At 42.2% G+C, this 21296-nt stretch overlaps 1 protein-coding gene across 1 annotated transcript; it reads left to right on the top strand.

Moving 5' to 3' along the window:
* Positions 1-2796: 2796 nt before the first annotated feature.
* On the top strand, positions 2797-20603 carry ifngr1l (interferon gamma receptor 1-like). The gene is given in 6 exon segments (XM_079559509.1): positions 2797-2998; positions 18673-18799; positions 18877-19058; positions 19953-20206; positions 20208-20367; positions 20447-20603. Coding segments are annotated over 6 exon segments (942 nt in total). The 5' UTR covers positions 2797-2922; the 3' UTR covers positions 20590-20603.
* The last annotated feature ends 693 nt before the right edge of the window (positions 20604-21296 follow it).

Raw genomic sequence — 21296 nt, 5'->3', positions numbered from 1 at the left:
CTGTAAATGAAGAGAACATGTCGCCCTCACATTTGAAGCCAAGGTTTGAGTATGCTGCAGGTTACACAATTGTGTGTTTAATACATCCCTATATGGTTATGATATACATGTGATACATTCTTATTTAGGGTAACACAATAAACAACATTCAGGTTACCATATAATTGTAAGGCTGAATTTTGACTCTCCTTCGCTGCAAAACGTTTCTTAACTTTTCTTTCTTTAATTATCCATCTTGTACGTGTTAGTATCTGACAGATGTGGGTTTCAGACTTTGCTCTGATAGAGCACTGGCCAACAGTGTCAAGTTGTTATACTATTACAGGCTTATAACATAGGTAGAACGGGGTAATGTGGGACAGCAGGCAATGTGAGACACAACCCGGGATCTAGGCAATAGAACACAAATGTGACCATTATATTTCCAAGCCCCTCCCATTCCACCCTTGCCAGGTAGGAGAGGTTGGTGCTGGGGCTGTGGTAAGTATGTTTTTTTTTTCTTCTTCTCACAATTAAGTGTTTATTGCATGTAAAAGTACATTTTCTTGCTGAGAACATCATCAAGTGTTGTGTCTAAACAAATTGCATTGGGTAGAAAAACTTCAACATGTCCAACATGTGAACCCATGTGCTTGATGCCAGTTAAATATGAGCCTGAATTGCTAGAGATGTTCTTTCTAAAATGGTGGCTGTGGGGTAAAGTGAGACAAATGCTATGGGGTCAAGTGAGACAATAATCCAGGTCTAGCCGGTGTCCTGAGTCCCAGGCTCTTCTAACTGGTTCTGATGGTCCTATGTTCTGGGCCCCAGACTGTGTAGGCTACAAGCTGGTTTTGACCACCCTTAGTGCTGATCCCCAGACACCAGCTGTTCTGACACCCACACTGTGAATGTTAGTTACATTTTGAGTCATATTATGTTGTTTTTCATTTACTTTTAAAGAAGCCTACGTTGGATCACTTTCAAGTGTTTAAAAAATGACTCATTTGACCCCGAGACTGTGTACTCGCTGGTTCAACTTCTGATTGTCCTGTGCTGACCCCCAGACACTAACTGTTCTGACTCCCACAATGTGACTGTTAATTAAAACATTTTGAAAGAGTTATGTTGTATTTGATTGACTTTTAAAGCAGCCTATTTTGATCACTTTCAAACATTAAAGGAAAAAAAAGCTCATTTGACCAATCCCCATGATTCTGTGACTAGTCCAACATTAGTTTGGGAATGTGTGGTTGTCAGTCTAGCTTTTATTGTTACAAAATGTCTCATTATGGTATTTCTAAAGTGGTTCACTTTGATTTGATTTACCCCACCAGCGGGGTAAACTGAGACACATGACCACTATTTTAAGAACAATCATATTTTCATTGACTTTTGCCCCGAAGACATGCTAATCATTTCCAGAGCTGGGCAACATCCTGAATTAATGGGAAATGACAGATACAAAAAAAACAGATATATAATTTTAGCAAACGTAAAAACTGTATTACATTACCCCGTTCTCCCATACAATATGGTGCAGTTTTATATCGTTCATCGTTTAAAACTTGTTTTTATAAATTATTTTATACTTATAATTTTGTTTCCTCATGAAAAATACACCTGTTCATTGTAGCACTCAAACTGCCTCTTCAACAATACGGCTGATTGCTAGCTATTGTTCCCAGTTTAATTCAGATCTATTTGCGGTCTAGTATGCACACACAACATGCAATAGCCTTTTGTATGCGATTGACTGTTAGTTAGTCGTTAGTTACAGTCATATATCTCTTTTTTCTTTTCATTTCTTTTTCTTTTGTTTGTTCTATTATTGGTATTTGCTTATTTTCCTGTTATGTTTTTGTGTCTCTTTTTGTTGTCTTTACAAACATTTTCTTCTGAAATAATAACAAAAAAATAGCCTTTTGTATAAAATGATGACGCTTGTGCTCAGATCTGCTTTTTCCTGCACTGTTAAAGTAATAGTCTGTAAGTTTGCAAAGTGAGGAGAGATAAGAGTGACATTTGAAAGTAAACAATCAAATGTGTCCTCCCTTTAATCAGAAAGCTTGTCCTAGTTTGCAAAATGTGGATAGCAGAAACAGAACTTTCAGAAGTAAATGATTAAGCTCCTCCCCCTCCCTCCTGATTGGACCTGACAGGCCAGTTCACAGGAAAGCGCTTCTCATTGGTCAAAGTTGTATCCCGGGGATTCTGATTAGTTGTAGAAATCAGCAAAGGAAGGGACTTTATGAATTATATTATTTAATATTACATAAGTTACGTCAAATTTCAAGCTCAGGCAGTCAATTATAGGCCTACACAATCTACTACATTTGTAAAACATTTAAACTTTGGCCTATTTAATTGTATGTTACTTAGAGACAATATGTCGTATTTTCCTCATGGCTAATAGTTCCCCCAAAACAAGAAGTAAAACTGTTTACCATGGGAAATTTCCCTCGGTATTTTCCCGTTTCACAGCTGCCGTCACGTGCTGACCAGGCAAAACGACATCATCTTCTCCAACATAAAAAAAAAAAAAAAAAAAAACTCATTAAACTTTACTCTAATATAACGGATGTACAACTTAATGTAATTTATTTAATTTAATGAATTTATTTAAGCTATATTTACTTTTACAAATATTTACTATTACCATTTCCTCAGACAGCGGTTGGAATGATTTAGAGGAGGCGGGACTTTTCACCATACGTGCGCCGCGCCACAACCACCAGACACAGGACATTTATTAACGCCCACTTCACTCTGGACAGTGCTGCAGCGGGGTGTTGCCTTGCTCACATATATTTTCTAGCTAAATAACTTACTCACTAGTCAATCACGTGCAAGTTGGCAGCATTTGGCACTCGGATCTTGTCTAATTCTCGCCCGCCCTGACAATGCCGTTTTCATGTTAGGACGCGAAGAGCTAAGGAAAACATGGACACGAAATACCGAATTCCCTACCACTGCGCCGCCTCTGTCCTGCTCTGGATACATGTGCTCGAAGCCATAGGTAAATATCACGCATCATGCCACATAGACGGCCACAGCTAGTAATATTGAACCTTATGATGCCGAACTGCTAAATAACGTAACGCCCTTAAACGAGGTCGCGCGACGTCCGTTGGGATATGCTAACTGGACACTGCGGTAAAGTGGCCCGCCACTTCCAGACCCACGGTAAAGTGGCCCACACTTGAAAAGATGTTGCGCCTTTTGCCGGTTACTTACGGTAATAGCAGATTTCCTCGTCGTACAGCTTGCCTTTTCCGTGTAATTTCGCTATGAATAAAGTTGTGATCATCACTCTTTTGTAGCTAATGATGTGTGTTCATTAATTTAGGGAAATAGAGTTGCGCGCACGCGCGCGTTTGTTTGTTTGTGTGCGCGCGCGCGGTGGCTATAACTTCATATTTCTACCACAGTAGTGGTCACGTGACGGCACGGACAGATGACCAGCGTGTATTGAGAATATAGGGAACTATTCATCTTCATTGTCTTTTATTCCCTACTTCATGCAGTTTTATTATTATTATTGTTATTATTATTATTATTATTTAAAGATTATAAATATTATAATCATTTTGACAGGGCACCAAGGACGCTCCAAAGGGAACAAAATTCAGGTTTTCAAAAAATGTTTAAAAAAAATCCTTGAGAGGTTTGCAACTAATTTCACTGCAGACATGGCCTCAGTGCTGCCCCCTATCGCCCTGCCAAAACCAAGTCCACTTTTACTGTGGAAATCTGAAGAAAACTGAGGTTGAAAAAGGCCAAAATGGAACAAATTTCAGGTTTTCAAAAATTCTTTAAAAAAAATCCTTAAGAGGTTTGCAACTAATTTCACTGCGGACATGGCCTCAGTGCTGCCCTCTATCGCCCTGCCAAAACCAAGTCCACTTTTACTGTGGAAATCTGAAGAAAACTGAGGTTGAAAAAGGCCAAAATGGAACAAATTTCAGGTTTTCAAAAATGCTTTAAAAAAAATCCTTAAGAGGTTTGCAACTAATTTCACTGCGGACATGGCCTCAGTGCTGCCCTCTATCGCCCTGCCAAAACCAAGTCCACTTTCACTGTGGAAATATGAAGAAAACTGAGGTAGAAAAAGGCCAAAATGGAACAAAATTCAGGTTTTCAAAAATTCTTTAAAAAAAATCCTTAAGAGGTTTGCAACTAATTTCACTGCGGACATGGCCTCAGTGCTGCCCCCTATCGCCCTGCCAAAACCAAGTCCACTTTTACTGTGGAAATCTGAAGAAAACTGAGGTTGAAAAAGGCCAAAATGGAACAAAATTAAGGTTTTCAAAAATTCTTTAAAAAAAATCCTTAAAAGGTTTGCAACTAGTTTCACTGCAGCCATGGCCTCAGTGCTGCCCTCTATCACCCTGTTGAAACAAAGTCCACTTTTACTGTGGAAATCTGAAGAAAACTGAGGTTGAAAAAGGCCAAAATGGAACAAATTTCAGGTTTTCAAAAATTCTTTAAAAAAAATCCTTAAAAGGTTTGCAACTAGTTTCACCGCAGCCATGGCCTCAGTGCTGCCCTCTATCACCCTGTTGAAACAAAGTCCACTTTTACTGTGGAAATCTGAAGAAAACTGAGGTTGAAAAAGGCCAAAATGGAACAAATTTCAGGTTTTCAAAAATTCTTTAAAAAAAATCCTTAAAAGGTTTGCAACTAGTTTCACCGCAGCCATGGCCTCAGTGCTGCCCTCTATCACCCTGTTGAAACAAAGTCCACTTTTACTGTGGAAATCTGAAGAAAACTGAGGTTGAAAATGGCCAAAATGGAACAAAATTCAGGTTTTCAAAAATTCTTTAAAAAAAATCCTTAAGAGGTTTGCAACTAATTTCACTGCAGACATGGCCTCAGTGCTGCCCTCTATTGCCCTGCCAAAACAAAATCCACTTTTACTGTGGAAATCTGAAGAAAACTGAGGTTGAAAAAGGCCAAAATGGAAAAAAATCATTTTTAAAAAAATATATAAAAAAAAAAACTTAAGAGGTTTGCAACTAATTTCACTGCAGCCATGGCCTCAGTGCTGCCCTCTATCGCCCTGCCAAAACAAAATCCACTTTTACTGTGGAAATCTGAAGAAAACTGAGGTTGAAAAAGGCCAAAATGGAACAAATTTCAGGTTTTCAAAAATGCTTTAAAAAAAATCCTTAAGAGGTTTGCAACTAATTTCACTGCAGACATGGCCTCAGTGCTGCCCCCTATCGCCCTGCCAAAACCAAGTCCACTTTTACTGTGGAAATTTGAAGAAAACTTAGGTTAAAAAAGGCCAAAATGGAATAAAATTCAGTTTTTCAAAAATTCTTTAAAACAAATCCTGAAGAGGTTTGCAACTAATTTCACTGCAGCCATGACCTCAGTGCTGCCCTCTATTGCCCTGCCAAAAAAAATCCACTTTTACTGTGGAAATCTGAAGAAAACCAAATTAATCTAAATACTCCCACATTATCCCACTCCTACCCTCCCTCCACTGGCTCCCAGTCCATCCATCCATTTTCTTACACTTTTCCGTTTCCAGGTCGTGATCACATTGCACCAGCCCCCTATGGCCTCCTGCAGGAATGGGTCCACGGAAGGACGGCCTCATGATTCAAACCGGCCTGTTGGTCTCTCATAAGGGGCTCCCAGTCCGCTTTTGTGTTTTTTTTTTTTAATTTGGACATTTGTTTTTGAGACGTCGCCTAGCATGGCGCAGCCGGGGCCCCACAATGGAGCCAGACCTGGGGTTGGGGTCCGAACGCGAGCGTCTGGTGGCCGGGCCTCTGCCCACGGGGCCCAGCCCGGGCACAGCCCCAAGGGACGACATGGGCCCGCCCTCCTGTGGACCCACCACCCACAGAGGGATCCGTAGGTTTCGGGTGCAGAGAGGACTGCGTGGCAGTCAGAGGCAGGTGCCTCGACGACCTGGTCCGCCTGCGCAGCTTCTGGCGTTCGGGACATGGAACGTCACTTCACTCCTGGAGAGAGGCTGGAGTCTCCATTTTTCTGGTTGCCCGCAGGGAGAGGCGGCGGGCTGGGGTGGGTTTGCTCATAGCCCCCCAGCTCAGCCGTCACGTGTTGGAGTTCACCCCGGTGAACGAGAGGGTCGCATCCCTAGGCCTTCGGGTTGGGGACAGGTCTCTCACCGGTGTCTCGGCCTACGGGCCCAACATCGGTGCAGAGTACCCGGCCTTCTTGGAGTCCCTGGGAGGAGTACGAGATGGTGCTCCGACTGGGGACTCCATTGTTCTACTGGGGGACTTCAACGTCCACGTGGGTAACGACAGTGAGACCTGGATGGGAGTGATTGGGAGGAACGGCCTCCCCGATCTGAACCCGAGTGGTGTTCTGTTCCGCTGGCGGGGGAGGAAGCCAGTCAGACCTGGCAGGCCCAAACGTGTTGTGAGGGTCTGCTGGGAACGCCTGGCGGATCCCTCTGTCAGTGGGGTCTTCAACTCTCACCCAGATTCCGAAGGAGGCTGGGGACATGGAGTCCGAGTGGACCATGTTCTCCTCCTCCTTTGTCGATGCGGCTGCTCGTAGATGTGGCCGTAATGTCTCTGGTGCCTGTCGTGGCGGCAATCCCCGAACCTGGTGGTGGCGCCCGGAAGTAAGGGATGCCGTCAAGCTGAAGAAGGAGTCCTACCTGGCCTCGTTGGCTTGTGGGACTCCGGAGGCAGCTGAGAGGTACCGGCAGGCCAAACGTGCTGCAGCTCGGGCGGTTGCGGAGGCTAAAACTCTGGTCTGGGAGGAGTTCGGGGAGGCCATGGAGGAGGACTATCGGTCGGCCTCGAAGAGATTCTGGCAAACCATCCGGCGCCTCAGGAGGGGGAAGCAGTGCTTCACCAACACTGTTTACAGTACGGGTGGGGGGCTGCTGCCCTCGACTGGGGATGTCGTGGGGCGGGGGTAGGAGTACTTTGAGGATCTCCTCAATCCCACCGTCACGTCTTCCGATGAGGAAGCAGAGGCTGGGGACTCGGAGGTGGGGTCGCCCATCACCCAAGCTGAAGTCACCGGGGTGGTGAGAAAGCTCCTCGGTGGCTCCGGGGGTGGATGAGATGGAGAGATGACCTTAAGTCTCTGGATGTTGTAGGACTGTCTTGGCTGACACGCCTCTGCAACATCGCGTGGCGGTCGGGGACAGTGCCCCTGGATTGGCAGACCGGGGTGGTGGTCCCTCTCTTTAAAAAGGGGGATCGGAGGGTGTGCTCCAAATACAGAGGGATCACACTCCTCAGCCTCCCCGGTAAGGTCTACTCCAGGGTGCTGGAGAGGAGGATCCGGCCGATAGTTGAACCTTGGATCCAGGAGGAACAATGCGGTTTTCGTCCTGGTCGTGGCACACTGGACCAACTCTATACCCTTCATCGAGTGCTCGAGGGTTCGTGGGAGTACGACCAACCAATCCATATGTGTTTTGTGGATCTGGAGAAAGCGTTCGACCGTGTCCCTCGTGGTGCCCTGTGGGGGGTGCTCCGGGAGTATGGGGTCCGGGGCCCTCTGCTAAGGGCTGTCTGTTCCCTGTATGACCGCAGCAGGAGCTTGGTTCGCATTGCCGGCAGTAAGTCAGACCAGTTCCCGGTGCGTGTTGGTCTCCGCCAGGGCTGTCCTTTGTCACCGATTATGTTCACTACCTTTATTGACAGAATTTCAAGGCGCAGCCAGGGGCCGGAGGGTGTCCGGTTTGGGAACCTCAGGATCTCATCTCTGCTGTTTGCAGACGATGTTCTGATGGCTTCAACAAATCAGGACCTTCAGCTGCCCTGGGGTGGTTTGCAGCCGAGTGTGTAGCGGCCGGGATGAGTAGAGTCGTTGCTCCTTCACGTCGAAAGAAGCCAGCTGAGGTGGCTAGGGCATCTGTTCCGGATGCCTCCTGGCCGCCTCCCGCGGGAGGTGTTCCAGGCATGTCTTATTAGGACAAGGCCTCGTGGAAGGCCTAGGGCACGCTGGCGGGACTATGTCTCCAAGCTGGCCTGGTGTCGCCTCGGGGTCAGAACAGCTGGAGGAGGTGTGTGTGGATCGCGACGTCTGGGCATCTCTGCTGAGACTGCTGCCCCCGCGACCCGCCCCCCGGACAAAGCGGAAGAAAATGGAAAGATGGCATTTGGTTTTTAAGTCTCTTCATGGACATGCTCCTCACCATCTGTCTTAGTTTCTGGACGTCTACCATCCAAGCAGAGCTCCTCATATGGTATTCGATGTCCCCAAGTATATAAGCAGTAGGGGGATTGTGCTTTTAGTGTGGCAGTACCAAAACTGTGAACCTCACTCCCAGTCAAACTGTGAGTCATCACTGACTTGCTGTTGTTTAAGTGTAGACTAAAGGCCTTTTGTGGCAATTATGACCATGTTTGAACTCCATGTTTTGAACTTGATAGGGGGCAGCACTGAGGCAATGACTGCAGTGAAAGATCTTGCACAGCTTCTTTTAATATTTTTTAATATGATGCAAAATTTGTCATTTTATGTCCATTATGACCATGTTTGAACTTAATTTACTCCCAATTTCTGCAGTAAAAGTGGCTGGTCTGTTGCAGGTGGGTAGGGGGCAGCACTGAGGCCATGGCTGCAGTGAAACTAGTTGCAAACCTCTCAAGGATTTTTTTTAAACATTTTTTGAAAAACTGTTTTTTTTTCCATTTTGGCCTTTTTCAACCTGTTTTCTTCAAATTTCCACAGTAAAAGTGGACTTGGTTTCAACAGGGCGATAGAGGGCAGCACTGAGGTCATGTCTGCAGTGAAATTAGTTGCAAACCTCTTATGGATTTTTTAAAATAATTTTTGAAAAACTGATTTTTTTTCCCATTTTGGCCTTTTTCAACCTGTTTTCTTAAAATTCCACAGTAAAAGTGGATTTTGTTTTTACAGGGCGATAGGGGGCAGCACTGAGGCCATGTCTGCAGTGAAATTAGTTGCAAACCTCTTAAGGATTTTTTTTTAAAGAATTTTTGAAAACCTGAAATTTGTTCCATTTTGGCCTTTTTCAACCTCAGTTTTCTTCAGATTTCCACAGTAAAAGTGGACTTGGTTTTGACAGGGTGATAGAGGGCAGCACTGAGGCCATGGCTGCAGTGAAATTAGTTGCAAACCTCTTAAGGATTTTTTTTAAAGAATTTTTGAAAACCTGAAATTTGTTCCATTTTGGCCTTTTTCAACCTCAGTTTTCTTCAGATTTCCACAGTAAAAGTGGACTTTGTTTCAACAGGGTGATAGAGGGCAGCACTGAGGCCATGGCTGCGGTGAAACTAGTTGCAAACCTTTTAAGGATTTTTTTTAAAGAATTTTTGAAAACCTGAAATTTGTTCCATTTTGGCCTTTTTCAACCTCAGTTTTCTTCAGATTTCCACAGTAAAAGTGGACTTTGTTTCAACAGGGTGATAGAGGGCAGCACTGAGGCCATGGCTGCAGTGAAACTAGTTGCAAACCTTTTAAGGATTTTTTTTAAAGAATTTTGAAAACCTTAATTTTGTTCCATTTTGGCCTTTTTCAACCTCAGTTTTCTTCAGATTTCCACAGTAAAAGTGGACTTGGTTTTGGCAGGGCGATAGGGGGCAGCACTGAGGCCATGTCCGCAGTGAAATTAGTTGCAAACCTCTTAAGGATTTTTTTTAAAGCATTTTTGAAAACCTGAAATTTGTTCCATTTTGGCCTTTTTCAACCTCATTTTTCTTCAGATTTCCACAGTAAAAGTGGACTTGGTTTTGACAGGGCGATAGAGGGCAGCACTGAGGCCATGGCTGCAGTGAAATTAGTTGCAAACCTTTTAAGGTTTTTTTTTAAAGCATTTTTGAAAAACTGTTCTTTGTTCCATTTTGGCCTTTTTCAACCTCAGTTTTCTTCAGATTTCCACAGTAAAAGTGGACTTGGTTTCAACAGGGTGATAGAGGGCAGCACTGAGGCCATGGCTGCAGTGAAATTAGTTGCAAACCTCCTAAGAATTTTTTTTTAAGAATTTTTGAAAACCTGAAATTTGTTCCATTTTGGCCTTTTTCAACCTCAGTTTTCTTCATATTTCCACAGTAAAAGTGGACTTTGTTTCAACAGGGCGATAGAGGGCAGCACTGAGGCCATGGCTGCAGTGAAATTAGTTGCAAACCTCTCAAGGATTTTTTTAAAACATTTTTTTAAAAACTGAATTTTATTCCATTTTGGCCTTTTTTAACCTCAGTTTTCTTCAGATTTCCACAGTAAAAGTGGATTTGGTTTTGGCAGGGCGATAGAGGGCAGCACTGAGGCATGGCTGCAGTGAAACTAGTTGCAAACCTCTCAAGGATTTTTTTTAAACATTTTTTGAAAAACTGAATTTTATTCCATTTTGGCCTTTTTTAACCTAAGTTTTCTTCAGATTTCCACAGTAAAAGTGGATTTTGTTTTGGCAGGGCGATAGAGGAGCAGCACTGAGGCCATGGCTGCAGTGAAATTAGTTGCAAACCTCTTAAGTTTTTTTTTTTATATATTTTTTTAAAAATGATTTTTTTTCCATTTTGGCCTTTTTCAACCTCAGTTTTCTTCAGATTTCCACAGTAAAGGTGGATTTTGTTTTGGCAGGGCAATAGAGGGCAGCACTGAGGCCATGGCTGCAGTGAAATTAGTTGCAAACCTCTAAGGATTTTTTTTAAAGAATTTTTGAAAACCTGAATTTTGTTCCATTTTGGCCTTTTTCTACCTCAGTTTTCTTCATATTTCCACAGTGAAAGTGGACTTGGTTTTGGCAGGGCGATAGAGGGCAGCACTGAGGCATGTCCGCAGTGAAATTAGTTGCAAACCTCTTAAGGATTTTTTTTAAAGCAATTTTTGAAAACCTGAAATTTGTTCCATTTTGGCCTTTTTCAACCTCAGTTTTCTTCAGATTTCCACAGTAAAAGTGGACTTGGTTTTGACAGGGTGATAGAGGGCAGCACTGAGGCCATGTCTGCAGTGAAATTAGTTGCAAACCTCTTAAGGATTTTTTTTAAAGAATTTTTGAAAACCTTAATTTTGTTCCATTTTGGCCTTTTTCAACCTCAGTTTTCTTCAGATTTCCACAGTAAAAGTGGACTTGGTTTTGGCAGGGCGATAGGGGGCAGCACTGAGGCCATGTCCGCAGTGAAATTAGTTGCAAACCTCTTAAGGATTTTTTTTAAAGCATTTTTGAAAACCTGGAATTTGTTCCATTTTGGCCTTTTTCAACCTCAGTTTTCTTCAGATTTCCACAGTAAAAGTGGACTTGGTTTTGACAGGGCGATAGAGGGCAGCACTGAGGCCACGGCTGCAGTGAAATTAGTTGCAAACCTTTTAAGGTTTTTTTTTAAAGCATTTTTGAAAAACTGTTCTTTGTTCCATTTTGGCCTTTTTCAACCTCAGTTTTCTTCAGATTTCCACAGTAAAAGTGGACTTGGTTTCAACAGGGTGATAGAGGGCAGCACTGAGGCCATGTCTGCAGTGAAATTAGTTGCAAACCTCCTAAGAATTTTTTTTTAAGAATTTTTGAAAACCTGAAATTTGTTCCATTTTGGCCTTTTTCAACCTCAGTTTTCTTCATATTTCCACAGTAAAAGTGGACTTGGTTTCAACAGGGTGATAGAGGGCAGCACTGAGGGCATGGCTGCAGTGAAATTAGTTGCAAACCTCCTAAGAATTTTTTTTTAAGAATTTTTGAAAACCTGAAATTTGTTCCATTTTGGCCTTTTTCAACCTCAGTTTTCTTCATATTTCCACAGTAAAAGTGGACTTTGTTTCAACAGGGTGATAGGGGGCAGCACTGAGGCCATGGCTGCAGTGAAATTAGTTGCAAACCTCTCAAGGATTTTTTTTAAAGAATTTTTGAAAACCTGAAATTTGTTCCATTTTGGCCTTTTTCAACCTCAGTTTTCTTCAGATTTCCACAGTAAAAGTGGACTTGGTTTCAACAGGGTGATAGAGGGCAGCACTGAGGGCATGGCTGCAGTGAAATTAGTTGCAAACCTCCTAAGAATTTTTTTTTAAGAATTTTTGAAAACCTGAAATTTGTTCCATTTTGGCCTTTTTCAACCTCAGTTTTCTTCATATTTCCACAGTAAAAGTGGACTTTGTTTCAACAGGGTGATAGGGGGCAGCACTGAGGCCATGGCTGCAGTGAAATTAGTTGCAAACCTCTCAAGGATTTTTTTTAAAGAATTTTTGAAAACCTGAAATTTGTTCCATTTTGGCCTTTTTCAACCTCAGTTTTCTTCAGATTTCCACAGTAAAAGTGGACTTGGTTTTGGCAGGGCGATAGGGGGCAGCACTGAGGCCATGTCTGCAGTGAAATTAGTTGCAAACCTCTCAAGGATTTTTTTTAAACATTTTTTGAAAACCTGAATTTTGTTCCCTTTGGAGCGTCCTTGGTGCCCTGTCAAAATGATTATAATATTTATAATCTTTAAATAATAATAATAATAATAACAATAATAATAATAAAACTGCATGAAGTAGGGAATAAAAGACAATGAAGATGAATAGTTCCCTATATTCTCAATACACGCTGGTCATCTGTCCGTGCCGTCACGTGACCACTACTGTGGTAGAAATATGAAGTTATAGCCACCGCGCGCGCGCACACAAACAAACAAACGCGCGCGTGCGCGCAACTCTATTTCCCTAAATTAATGAACACACATCATTAGCTACAAAAGAGTGATGATCACAACTTTATTCATAGCGAAATTACACGGAAAAGGCAAGCTGTACGACGAGGAAATCTGCTATTACCGTAAGTAACCGGCAAAAGGCGCAACATCTTTTCAAGTGTGGGCCACTTTACCGTGGGTCTGGAAGTGGCGGGCCACTTTACCGCAGTAACTGGACGTTGCTATTTGCTAACGTCAACAACTTAGCTTATTTTACTGCGTTTCTAACCTGTAATAGCAGCTGTAGTTCGCTATCTTTTTTTTAATCCAAACTGCTGTGATGATAGTAAATCCTTCATAAATGTGCAAACCAGCTCTGCTTTGCTTTATTTCGAGTGAAGTATAAAAGTCATATCGCTCACCAATGTTTAAAGAGAAAAAGATGGATTGATGATAAGCTGTAGGCTAACTGTAACTTAAAACACATCTTCGGGATAAACAAAACAAAACAAAACTACAGCATATTCCCTCTAAACTCATTTATTATCTTCAACCAAGTTTAAGACATTGAGATTTTTGCCTTGTTCTTGCTTATGTTTTTGTTCCTCTTTTTCTAGTTTTGTGTGTTGCTCAAGCCCTGTTTCTCAAGTTGCGCATTTGGTTCCTGTTTAGTTTTGTTGTAGTCTTTACTCATATTAGATGACGTTATACGACAGCTCAAACATTCATGAACATTCAGTTATTAGGCCGTTGTTATACGGTCATTCACCTAGTAACATGTGTGCTACGTTGAATTATTCTCGGGAATCACAAACAATGAATGGACATAGTGTCACCAACATGATGACTCACTTGTTGTAATAGTCTCTGGTTCACAATATCAGGCCCAGTGTGATGAAAAACAAAACAAAAAATAAGGCTGTTACTGGTAGTTTACAGTTTTGTGAGAGATTACATGGGGACTTTCCTCGTGAACAGCCTTTTTTGCCTTTATTATGACTGAATACAAGACAAAACATTTAGTCACACTAATATTTGACTATTTGCCACACGAATTCCCCCTAAACATCGTCAAACATGGCCATTTTAATGATCTGGAGTTCATGTTTTTACTTTGGACGTGTGAAAAGTGTCAATAATCCCATATTTACACTGACCTTAAATGAGCTGGTTTGGTCACCGCTTTATTCTTAAAGAGGCTAGATGCAAGTTTGCCATTTTATACTCATTACTGCCAGCTCAGGTCATACATGTAACTGCACCTTCTATATTAAGCTCGTGCATGACGGCACTTCGGACCAAAGTAACACGTTTTTGAGTGCAGGATTTTAGAGGCAGTTGTGGTGAACACAACACATTAGGACATTGTTGGAACATGTAGGGGGAGGAAAATACATAATTTTAACATTTTTAAACTCCGTATAGTCCCTTTAACATTGTTCCACTTGTACTAGTTTTAAAAAGGCAAAGATACAGAATTACGGTGCGGTTAAGTACAGTTTTATTACAAAATCACATATAAAGTTAACGGACTGTATCCAAGTGCCCTCTGAATGTGAATCTGTACTATATACATAAATGTAAAGGATACAAAAAGAAAGATATGCTCAATGCATCAAAGCGATGGACAATAAGAAAGCGATAAAAACAAAAGGGGATGTATTTAATGAACCTCTACAAAGCTATGATTCTGAATCTGCTTTTAGACTGAAAGGGGTTTATGTTGTGAGTTTAATCTCCAAAAAGGATTCAAACTGGCAATAAATCTGACTTTGTTGGCCAATACAATTTTTCCTCGACCCCGAGCCCGCGCAGAGCCTGTCAGCAACTAGTTGCAGTTTTACCTGAAATGTTTTCATATTCTTTAGACATTAAAATGGCATTAAAAGCATTCAACTTGGCTTGCTGAATCAGAAATGGACCTCTTCCTATAATATAATGATTTAGCCTGTAACCTATGCATTGTAACCCTCATGTTTGTTTGTTTTGGTTTGTTTTTTTTGGGTCTGTTCATGTTCATTTGTGCTCTATTATTTTTGTATTGTGCATGCGGACCAGGTCGTCGAGGCACCCGGCCTCGACTGCCACCCAGTCCTCTCCGCACCCGACCCCTACGGATCCCTCTGCGGGTGGTGGGTCCACAGGAGGGCGGGCCCACGTCGTCCCTTCGGGCTGGGCCCGGCCGGGCCCCGTGGGCAGAGACCCGGCCACCAGACGCTCGCGTTCGGGCCCCAACCCCAGGTCTGGCTCCAGGGTGGGGCCCCGGCTGCGCCATGCCGGGCGACGTCACGGTCCTTGTATAGTGTACGTCCATGGGGGTCTTTTGAACTGCTCTTCGTCTGACCCGTCACCTCGGACCTGTTTGCCATGGGAGACCCTACCAGGGGCATAAAGCCCCAGACAACATAGCTCCTCGGATCATTCGGGCACTCAAACAACCCCACCACGTTAAGGTAGCAGTTCATGGGGTTGTTGGGTCTGTTCATGTCTCTCGATTTACCGATCGATCTACGTTCCCACCCTCACCTATGGTCATGAGATTTGGGTAATGACCGAAAGGACAAGATCGCGAATACAAGCGGCCGAAATGAGTTTCCTTCGCAGGGTGGCTGGGCGCACCCTCCGAGATCGGGTGAGGAGCTCAGTTACCCGGGAGGAGCTCAGAGTAGAGTCGCTGCTCCTTCACGTCGAAAGGAGCCAGCTGAGGTGGCTCGGGCATCTGTTTCGGATGCCTCCTGGTCGCCTCCCGCGGGAGGTGTTCCAGGCATGTCCTAGTGGGACAAGGCCTCGTGGAAGGCCCAGGACACGGTGGTGGGACTATGTCTCCGAGCTGGCCTGGTGTCGCCTCGGGGTCCCCCCAGAACAGCTGGAGGAGGTGTGTGTGGATCGGGAAGTTTGGGCATCTCTGTTGAGACTGCTGCCCCCGCGACCCGGCCCCGGATAAAGCGGAAGAAAATGGATGGATGGATGGATATTTTTGTATTTTACTTTGTCTGCAATCGTTTTGTTTCTATAAAAAAAAAATCAAAATGTGAACCATAAATTTGAATAACACTTTTGCTATTACTATTTGTAAATGGTAGAAGTATTACATTATAATTCACCTTTACTGCAGTTTACTTTTTCTCCCAGCTACAGAATACGTCAACCTTACATGCACTGAATTTAGACACGTGATTATGTGGTTTGTCATGTGACTTGTGAAGGTATTGTCAACGTTATGATGACAGCCCACATTTACCACACTCGTGGTTGACACCTTTTGCACCACATAGCTGCATGTGTGTACGTACGCCTGACAACTGTTTAGCCATTCAGTTTATATCCGAAAATGAAAGTGTTTATCACAGCATAGTGACTCAGTATTTGTAAAGGTGTGGGGTGGGGAATTACCTTACCTACCCGACTAAAAAGGCTGGTCGCTAAAAAGGCTGGCCAGATCATAGATTTAAAGTCAGGTCCATAAATATCGTGACATCGTCTCAATTCTTATGTTTTTGGCTCTATAAACCACCACAATGGATTTATAAATGGAACAACAAACTTTCAGACTTTAAGCTTCAATTTGAGGATATTAACATCCAAATCAGATGAACGGTGTAAGAATTACAACCATTTGTATGCGAGCCTCCCACTTTTTAAGGGACCAAAAGTAATGGGACAAGTGGCTGCTCAGCTGTTCCATGGCCTGGTGTTTGCTCTTCCCTCATTATCCCATTTATAAGGAACAGATGAGACGTCCAGAGTTCATTTCAAGTGTGATATTTGCATTTTGCAATGTTATTTTCCTGTTACAGTTAATTCTCAATATGAATTGAAGAGCTATCACTATCAGTGAAGCAAGCCATTATTAGGCTGAAAAATCAAAACAAACCAATTAGAGAGATAGCAAACATATTAGGCGTGGCTAAATCAACAGTTTGGAACATTATAAAAAGAAAGAACACACTGGTGAGCTGAAAAACACCAAACGACCTGGAAGACAAATGTGGTGGAGGATGACCGAAGAATTCCCTGGTGAAGAAAACCCCTTCACAACAATAGGTCAGATCAAAAACAGTCTCCAGGAGGTGGGTGTATGCGTGTCAAAGTCAACAATCAAGAGAAGACTTCACCAGAGAGAATACCGACGATCAACCACAAGGTGTAAACCATTGAGCCTCAAAAACAGGAGGCTGATTAGAGTTTGCCAAAAAAACATCTGAAACAACATCCCAGGACAGATGAGACAAAGATCAACTTATACCAGAGTGATTTGAAGAGAAGAGTATGGAGAAAGAAAGGATCTGCTCATGATTCAAAACATCCCACCTCATCAGTGAACATGGTGGTGCAGCATCATGGCATGGGCTTGTACGGGCCAATGGAACTGGTTCCCTTGTATTTATTGATGATGTGACTGTTGCCAAAAGCAGCAGGATATATCATATTCATATAGATGCCACTTCACAGTGCAGATGGACAAAGAACCAAAGCTACTGCCAAAGCCACCAAAGAGCTTTTTAAGGCAAAGAAGTGAAATGTTATTTAATGGCCAAGTCAGTCGCCTCAGATGAATCCAATTGAGCAGCATTTCACTTGCTGAAGATAAAACTGAAGGGAAAATGTTCCAAGAACAAGACATTTACAGTAGAGGCCTAGCAGAGCATCACCAGGGATGAAACCCAGTGTCTGGTGACGTCTGTGCCTTATAGACTTCAGGCTGTTATTGATTGCAGAGTTTAATTTACAATGGTTACTTTGTCCCATTGCTTTTAGTCCCTTAAAAGTGGGAGGCACACATACAAACAGTTGTAATTCCTACAATGTTCATCTGATTTGGATGTAAATAGCCTCAAATTAAAGCTGCAGTTTAAGCACCTCAAATCCGTTGTAGTGGTTTATAGAGCCAAAAACATAAGAATTGAGTTGATATCCCAACATTTATGGACCTGACTTTTTACTTGCCTGTGAGCTGAACAAATCGTTATTCAAACTCATTTATCCCTTCCGCGATAAGCTTTTTAAATTCAAACTAAGAGTTTGTGTTTTTACTTGGTCTTTCTGGACCTTTGTGGACTTGTTGTGGCACATACTGTATAATAAATATGTCATGATTGTTCTGTCTGTATGTATGGCCAGGATGAATTCTCATTCTCGTGAACACCCGGCCTGAACAAAACTACGAGATCTCGGCAAGAAATTAATGATGGTTATAATGAAACTGTAAAATGTTAATCCTACAAAATGTTAATGAATTGCTTAATACGTTGTTGTAAATGCATTCAGATAATTTAAGACGAGTATGTTGCCCTCCACTGACTGAGCACCTCTGATGTGGTTCATGAACATAGACAAAGCGCTTTCCTCTCTACAAACCTAACCTGATGATTTTTTTTTTACAACCTAGAGGGACATGTTAAGCGTAGAAAGGGGCTCAAGACATAATATAACATATATGACAAGGATATACAAGACGCGGACCAGAGCCAGGGTGCCCAAAGTGCCTCAGGCGTTTTTTTTAAGTGACACACATCTCCAGAGGTGCTGCAAATTTAAGAGGTCTCCACCATTATAACCTCAAAGAGTAATATTTTATTGTGTGACAGAGCTGACATTTATGTTCTAAGTCGTGTACAGTTCAATATGTGGCCCGCAATGAAAAACGTTTGCACACCCATGTTTCAGAGGGATGTGTGTGGCTGGCAACATGTGGGTATAGGAACAGTGGAAGTGGCATGATTATCATTGTTTTAATCTCTGATAACTGATATGTAATGTGTAAGGTATTGTAACAAAGCAGTAATAATAATGTAGAATAAATAATGACGAGGAAAAAAATGGAAAAAATAACCTTTAGGTCATTCGAGGCTTCTCCTCCTTCTATTTGTGTATAATGTTCATAGGAAATCTGCAGAAAGGGAAATGTTTTTGCTTCCTGTGATTGCCAGTTCAAACACGCCTTGTGCACTCAGGTCAGAACAGTTTGACCTTAAAATCCGGCACTGCTAAATGGGAAATGCGGATGATGATTCATACTTAAGGAATTGCTGAACAATTGCTGGTCAATCTTTATCCCTCTGGCTCCCTCTGGTGTAGTCCAGCTAACATCACCGGTACTAAAATGTGCTCATTTTCCTTTTAGTGCCCCCTCCAACAAACGTGACACTACATTGCCATAACATGACGAACATTCTTTCGTGGGGGTATGAAGATTCTGTCGATGGAGTGACATTCAAGGTGTTTGTCGGATCAGAATCAGGGTCTCTTGGGTAAGTCTCAAGGAAGTTATTGGTTGTTTTGATGAAATGTAAGCTGAAAAATGTTTACATATACATCTTTCTTATAGGGGACCTGTTGTACTTTGGGTGAACCCGCCTAATATGTCCATCGACCTGTCCGAGTATTCGAACCCAGACGACGATTACGGGGTTCTGGTGTCTGCTGTGAAGGGAAATAACGAATCAGAGTCAATGCCTGAAGAGGGATTATCATACAGCTATTGCAAAGTCTCTCCTGTAAATGTAAAATGTAAGTCGGGAATGGAATGTTCAATCTGACTGATGACTGATATACTTTATATATTATATATTTTACTGCTTTTTGTAGGTTTAGTAGTAATTAATCATCTTTATCAGCTATCTTACACTTTGTTGGATAGAAAATGCAATATTAATTCAAAACGGTTGAATGAAAGCATCAAGTAGTTTCACCTTTCTAGCGATCTCCCCCTCCTACCTTCCCTTCTTCTGTGCAGCTGTTTCAATAGGAAAAACAAATAGTCCGTGCGGCTCGTGTGGTGGTAGTGAAGCTATGGAGAGTGTTGTTTCTCTGTGATGGGTAAATAAAAGCTAGGCATTGAGAGGTGGATCTCTCAAGGACCGGGAGGAGCTTTTTGGAGCTGCCACAGCAGCATGATGCAGCTCCAGGTATATTTTTGATGAGAAAACAAATTGTAACATGGTAAAAAGTTGATTTTGCATAATATTACCCTTAAACATAAATCGAATGAAAAAAATCCGTTGTGTCCTTGGGCGAGACACTTTATCCACCTTGCTTTTGTCTGAATGTGGTAGGAAGGACGTGATTTGTGGTAGTTTGGCAGCTATGCTGTCATCAGTCTAGTATAGTCGGGGGAGTGAATGGCCCACTGTAGAGCTTTGAGGAACTAGTAGGGCGCATCCAAACCATTACTATTATTATTTATCAGTGTTGCATCTTTCAAAAGATCAAGCCATGGATATAATGACTGCTCAGATTGCTGGATTGAGAGTAGCAGTAGTGTGTGAGTGAGTAAAGAGCCTAATTGTGACACAACTGACTGAATGTACAGAAAAGAACTACCATATACAACTATGCAGTGCTATGACCTTACTAGAGGATTTGTATTAATTTATTTTTTATTTTCTTGCCTCTGGTTGACAGGTAGTTTGGACCTTCCTTCTGTAGACGTAACTACATTAGAAGAAAACCATCTCCATTTCAGCTTCACACACCCAGGGGTTTTATATCCTACCAGTAAGAAGCCGAGGACGAAGAAAAGCCTCGAGTCCCAAGGCCGTCTGCCTTTATTTCAATACCACGTTGAGGTCCTAAACCAGGTCAGTCGGTGTCCAAGCCTTTGTTCACACATTTTTGTTTTTGTAACTGGATGTTTAAAGAGAAAACTTCTTCAAGGAGTCGCGTAAGTACAGCTGCAGTGAGGAGAAATGCCAGGGCAAGCTTCATGTCCATGGCAGTGAGCAAAGCTACTGTCTGAACATCAGTGGAGAGATGAAGAGGATGTCTGTGCGGGCCACCAAGAAGTATTGCTCCGAGCCTCTGAAAGCAGCTGGAATCAGTTGAGTTTCAGCTGTTTTCTGCCTCCTATTTCTCAGCACATAAGCTTTTAACAGTTTTTTTTGTAATTGTGCGTTTAGATCCCGTTGCTTACATTGTTCCCATTGTCTTGGTGTTGGCTGTGGCTGTCGTCATTGGGTCCATGGTGTTTGTTAAGAGGACCAGACCCCAACGCCAGACTCAAGTCCCAGCAGCTCTGGTAAGTTCATTCTTTCTGTTTTAACAATGTTAAAAGTGTGACCCCTCATGTAAACCCCACTTTAGGCCCAAAAGTCAAATTGTAAACAAAATTGGTAATTTTCACACCAAAGTCAACCTGCTAGAATATTTGAACCTTCAAAGTACCATCTGGTAAGATCAAGGTCAAATCAAGACTTAACCAGGTCTTAAAAGGATGTATATTAGACCTGAATTTGACTAAACACGTCTAAACATAACATCACCTAAATGAAATATATCTACTGGTATAATTAGAATATCATGGAAAGTGCATTTACTTCTGTTATTCTTAAACTGTTAAACTCATATATGATCGACTCATTACATGCAATGTGAGATATGTATAGCCTTTATTTGTTATGGCTCTGCTTGTAAAAACCCCACATTAAAAATCTCATTAAATTAGAATATTTTGAAAATGGACTGTAAGCCATAATCACAAAAATTATAACAAACAAAGGCTGGACATATGTCACTTTGCATGTAAAAGTAAGAAGTAGAAGTAAACACACTTTTTCATGATATTCTAGTTATATGATGAGCACTTGTAATTTATTAAATGAACAAAATGTAAAATTACCAGAAGAAGCAAAATCCAACCAGTGATTCATGTTCCCCAGTTTGAGAATTACTAAGAAAAAATTTCAGACAATGATCCAATTATCGAGGCTCACAAGGTTAGTGCATTTGTTGTGGGGAAGGACATTTTTA

This window comes from Gobius niger (assembly GCF_951799975.1).
Source record: "Gobius niger genome assembly, chromosome: 7".
NCBI classification, from domain to species: Eukaryota; Metazoa; Chordata; class Actinopteri; order Gobiiformes; family Gobiidae; genus Gobius; species Gobius niger.
Note: the sequence above shows the minus strand (reverse complement) of the source record. Positions and strands in the feature narration are given on the sequence as shown.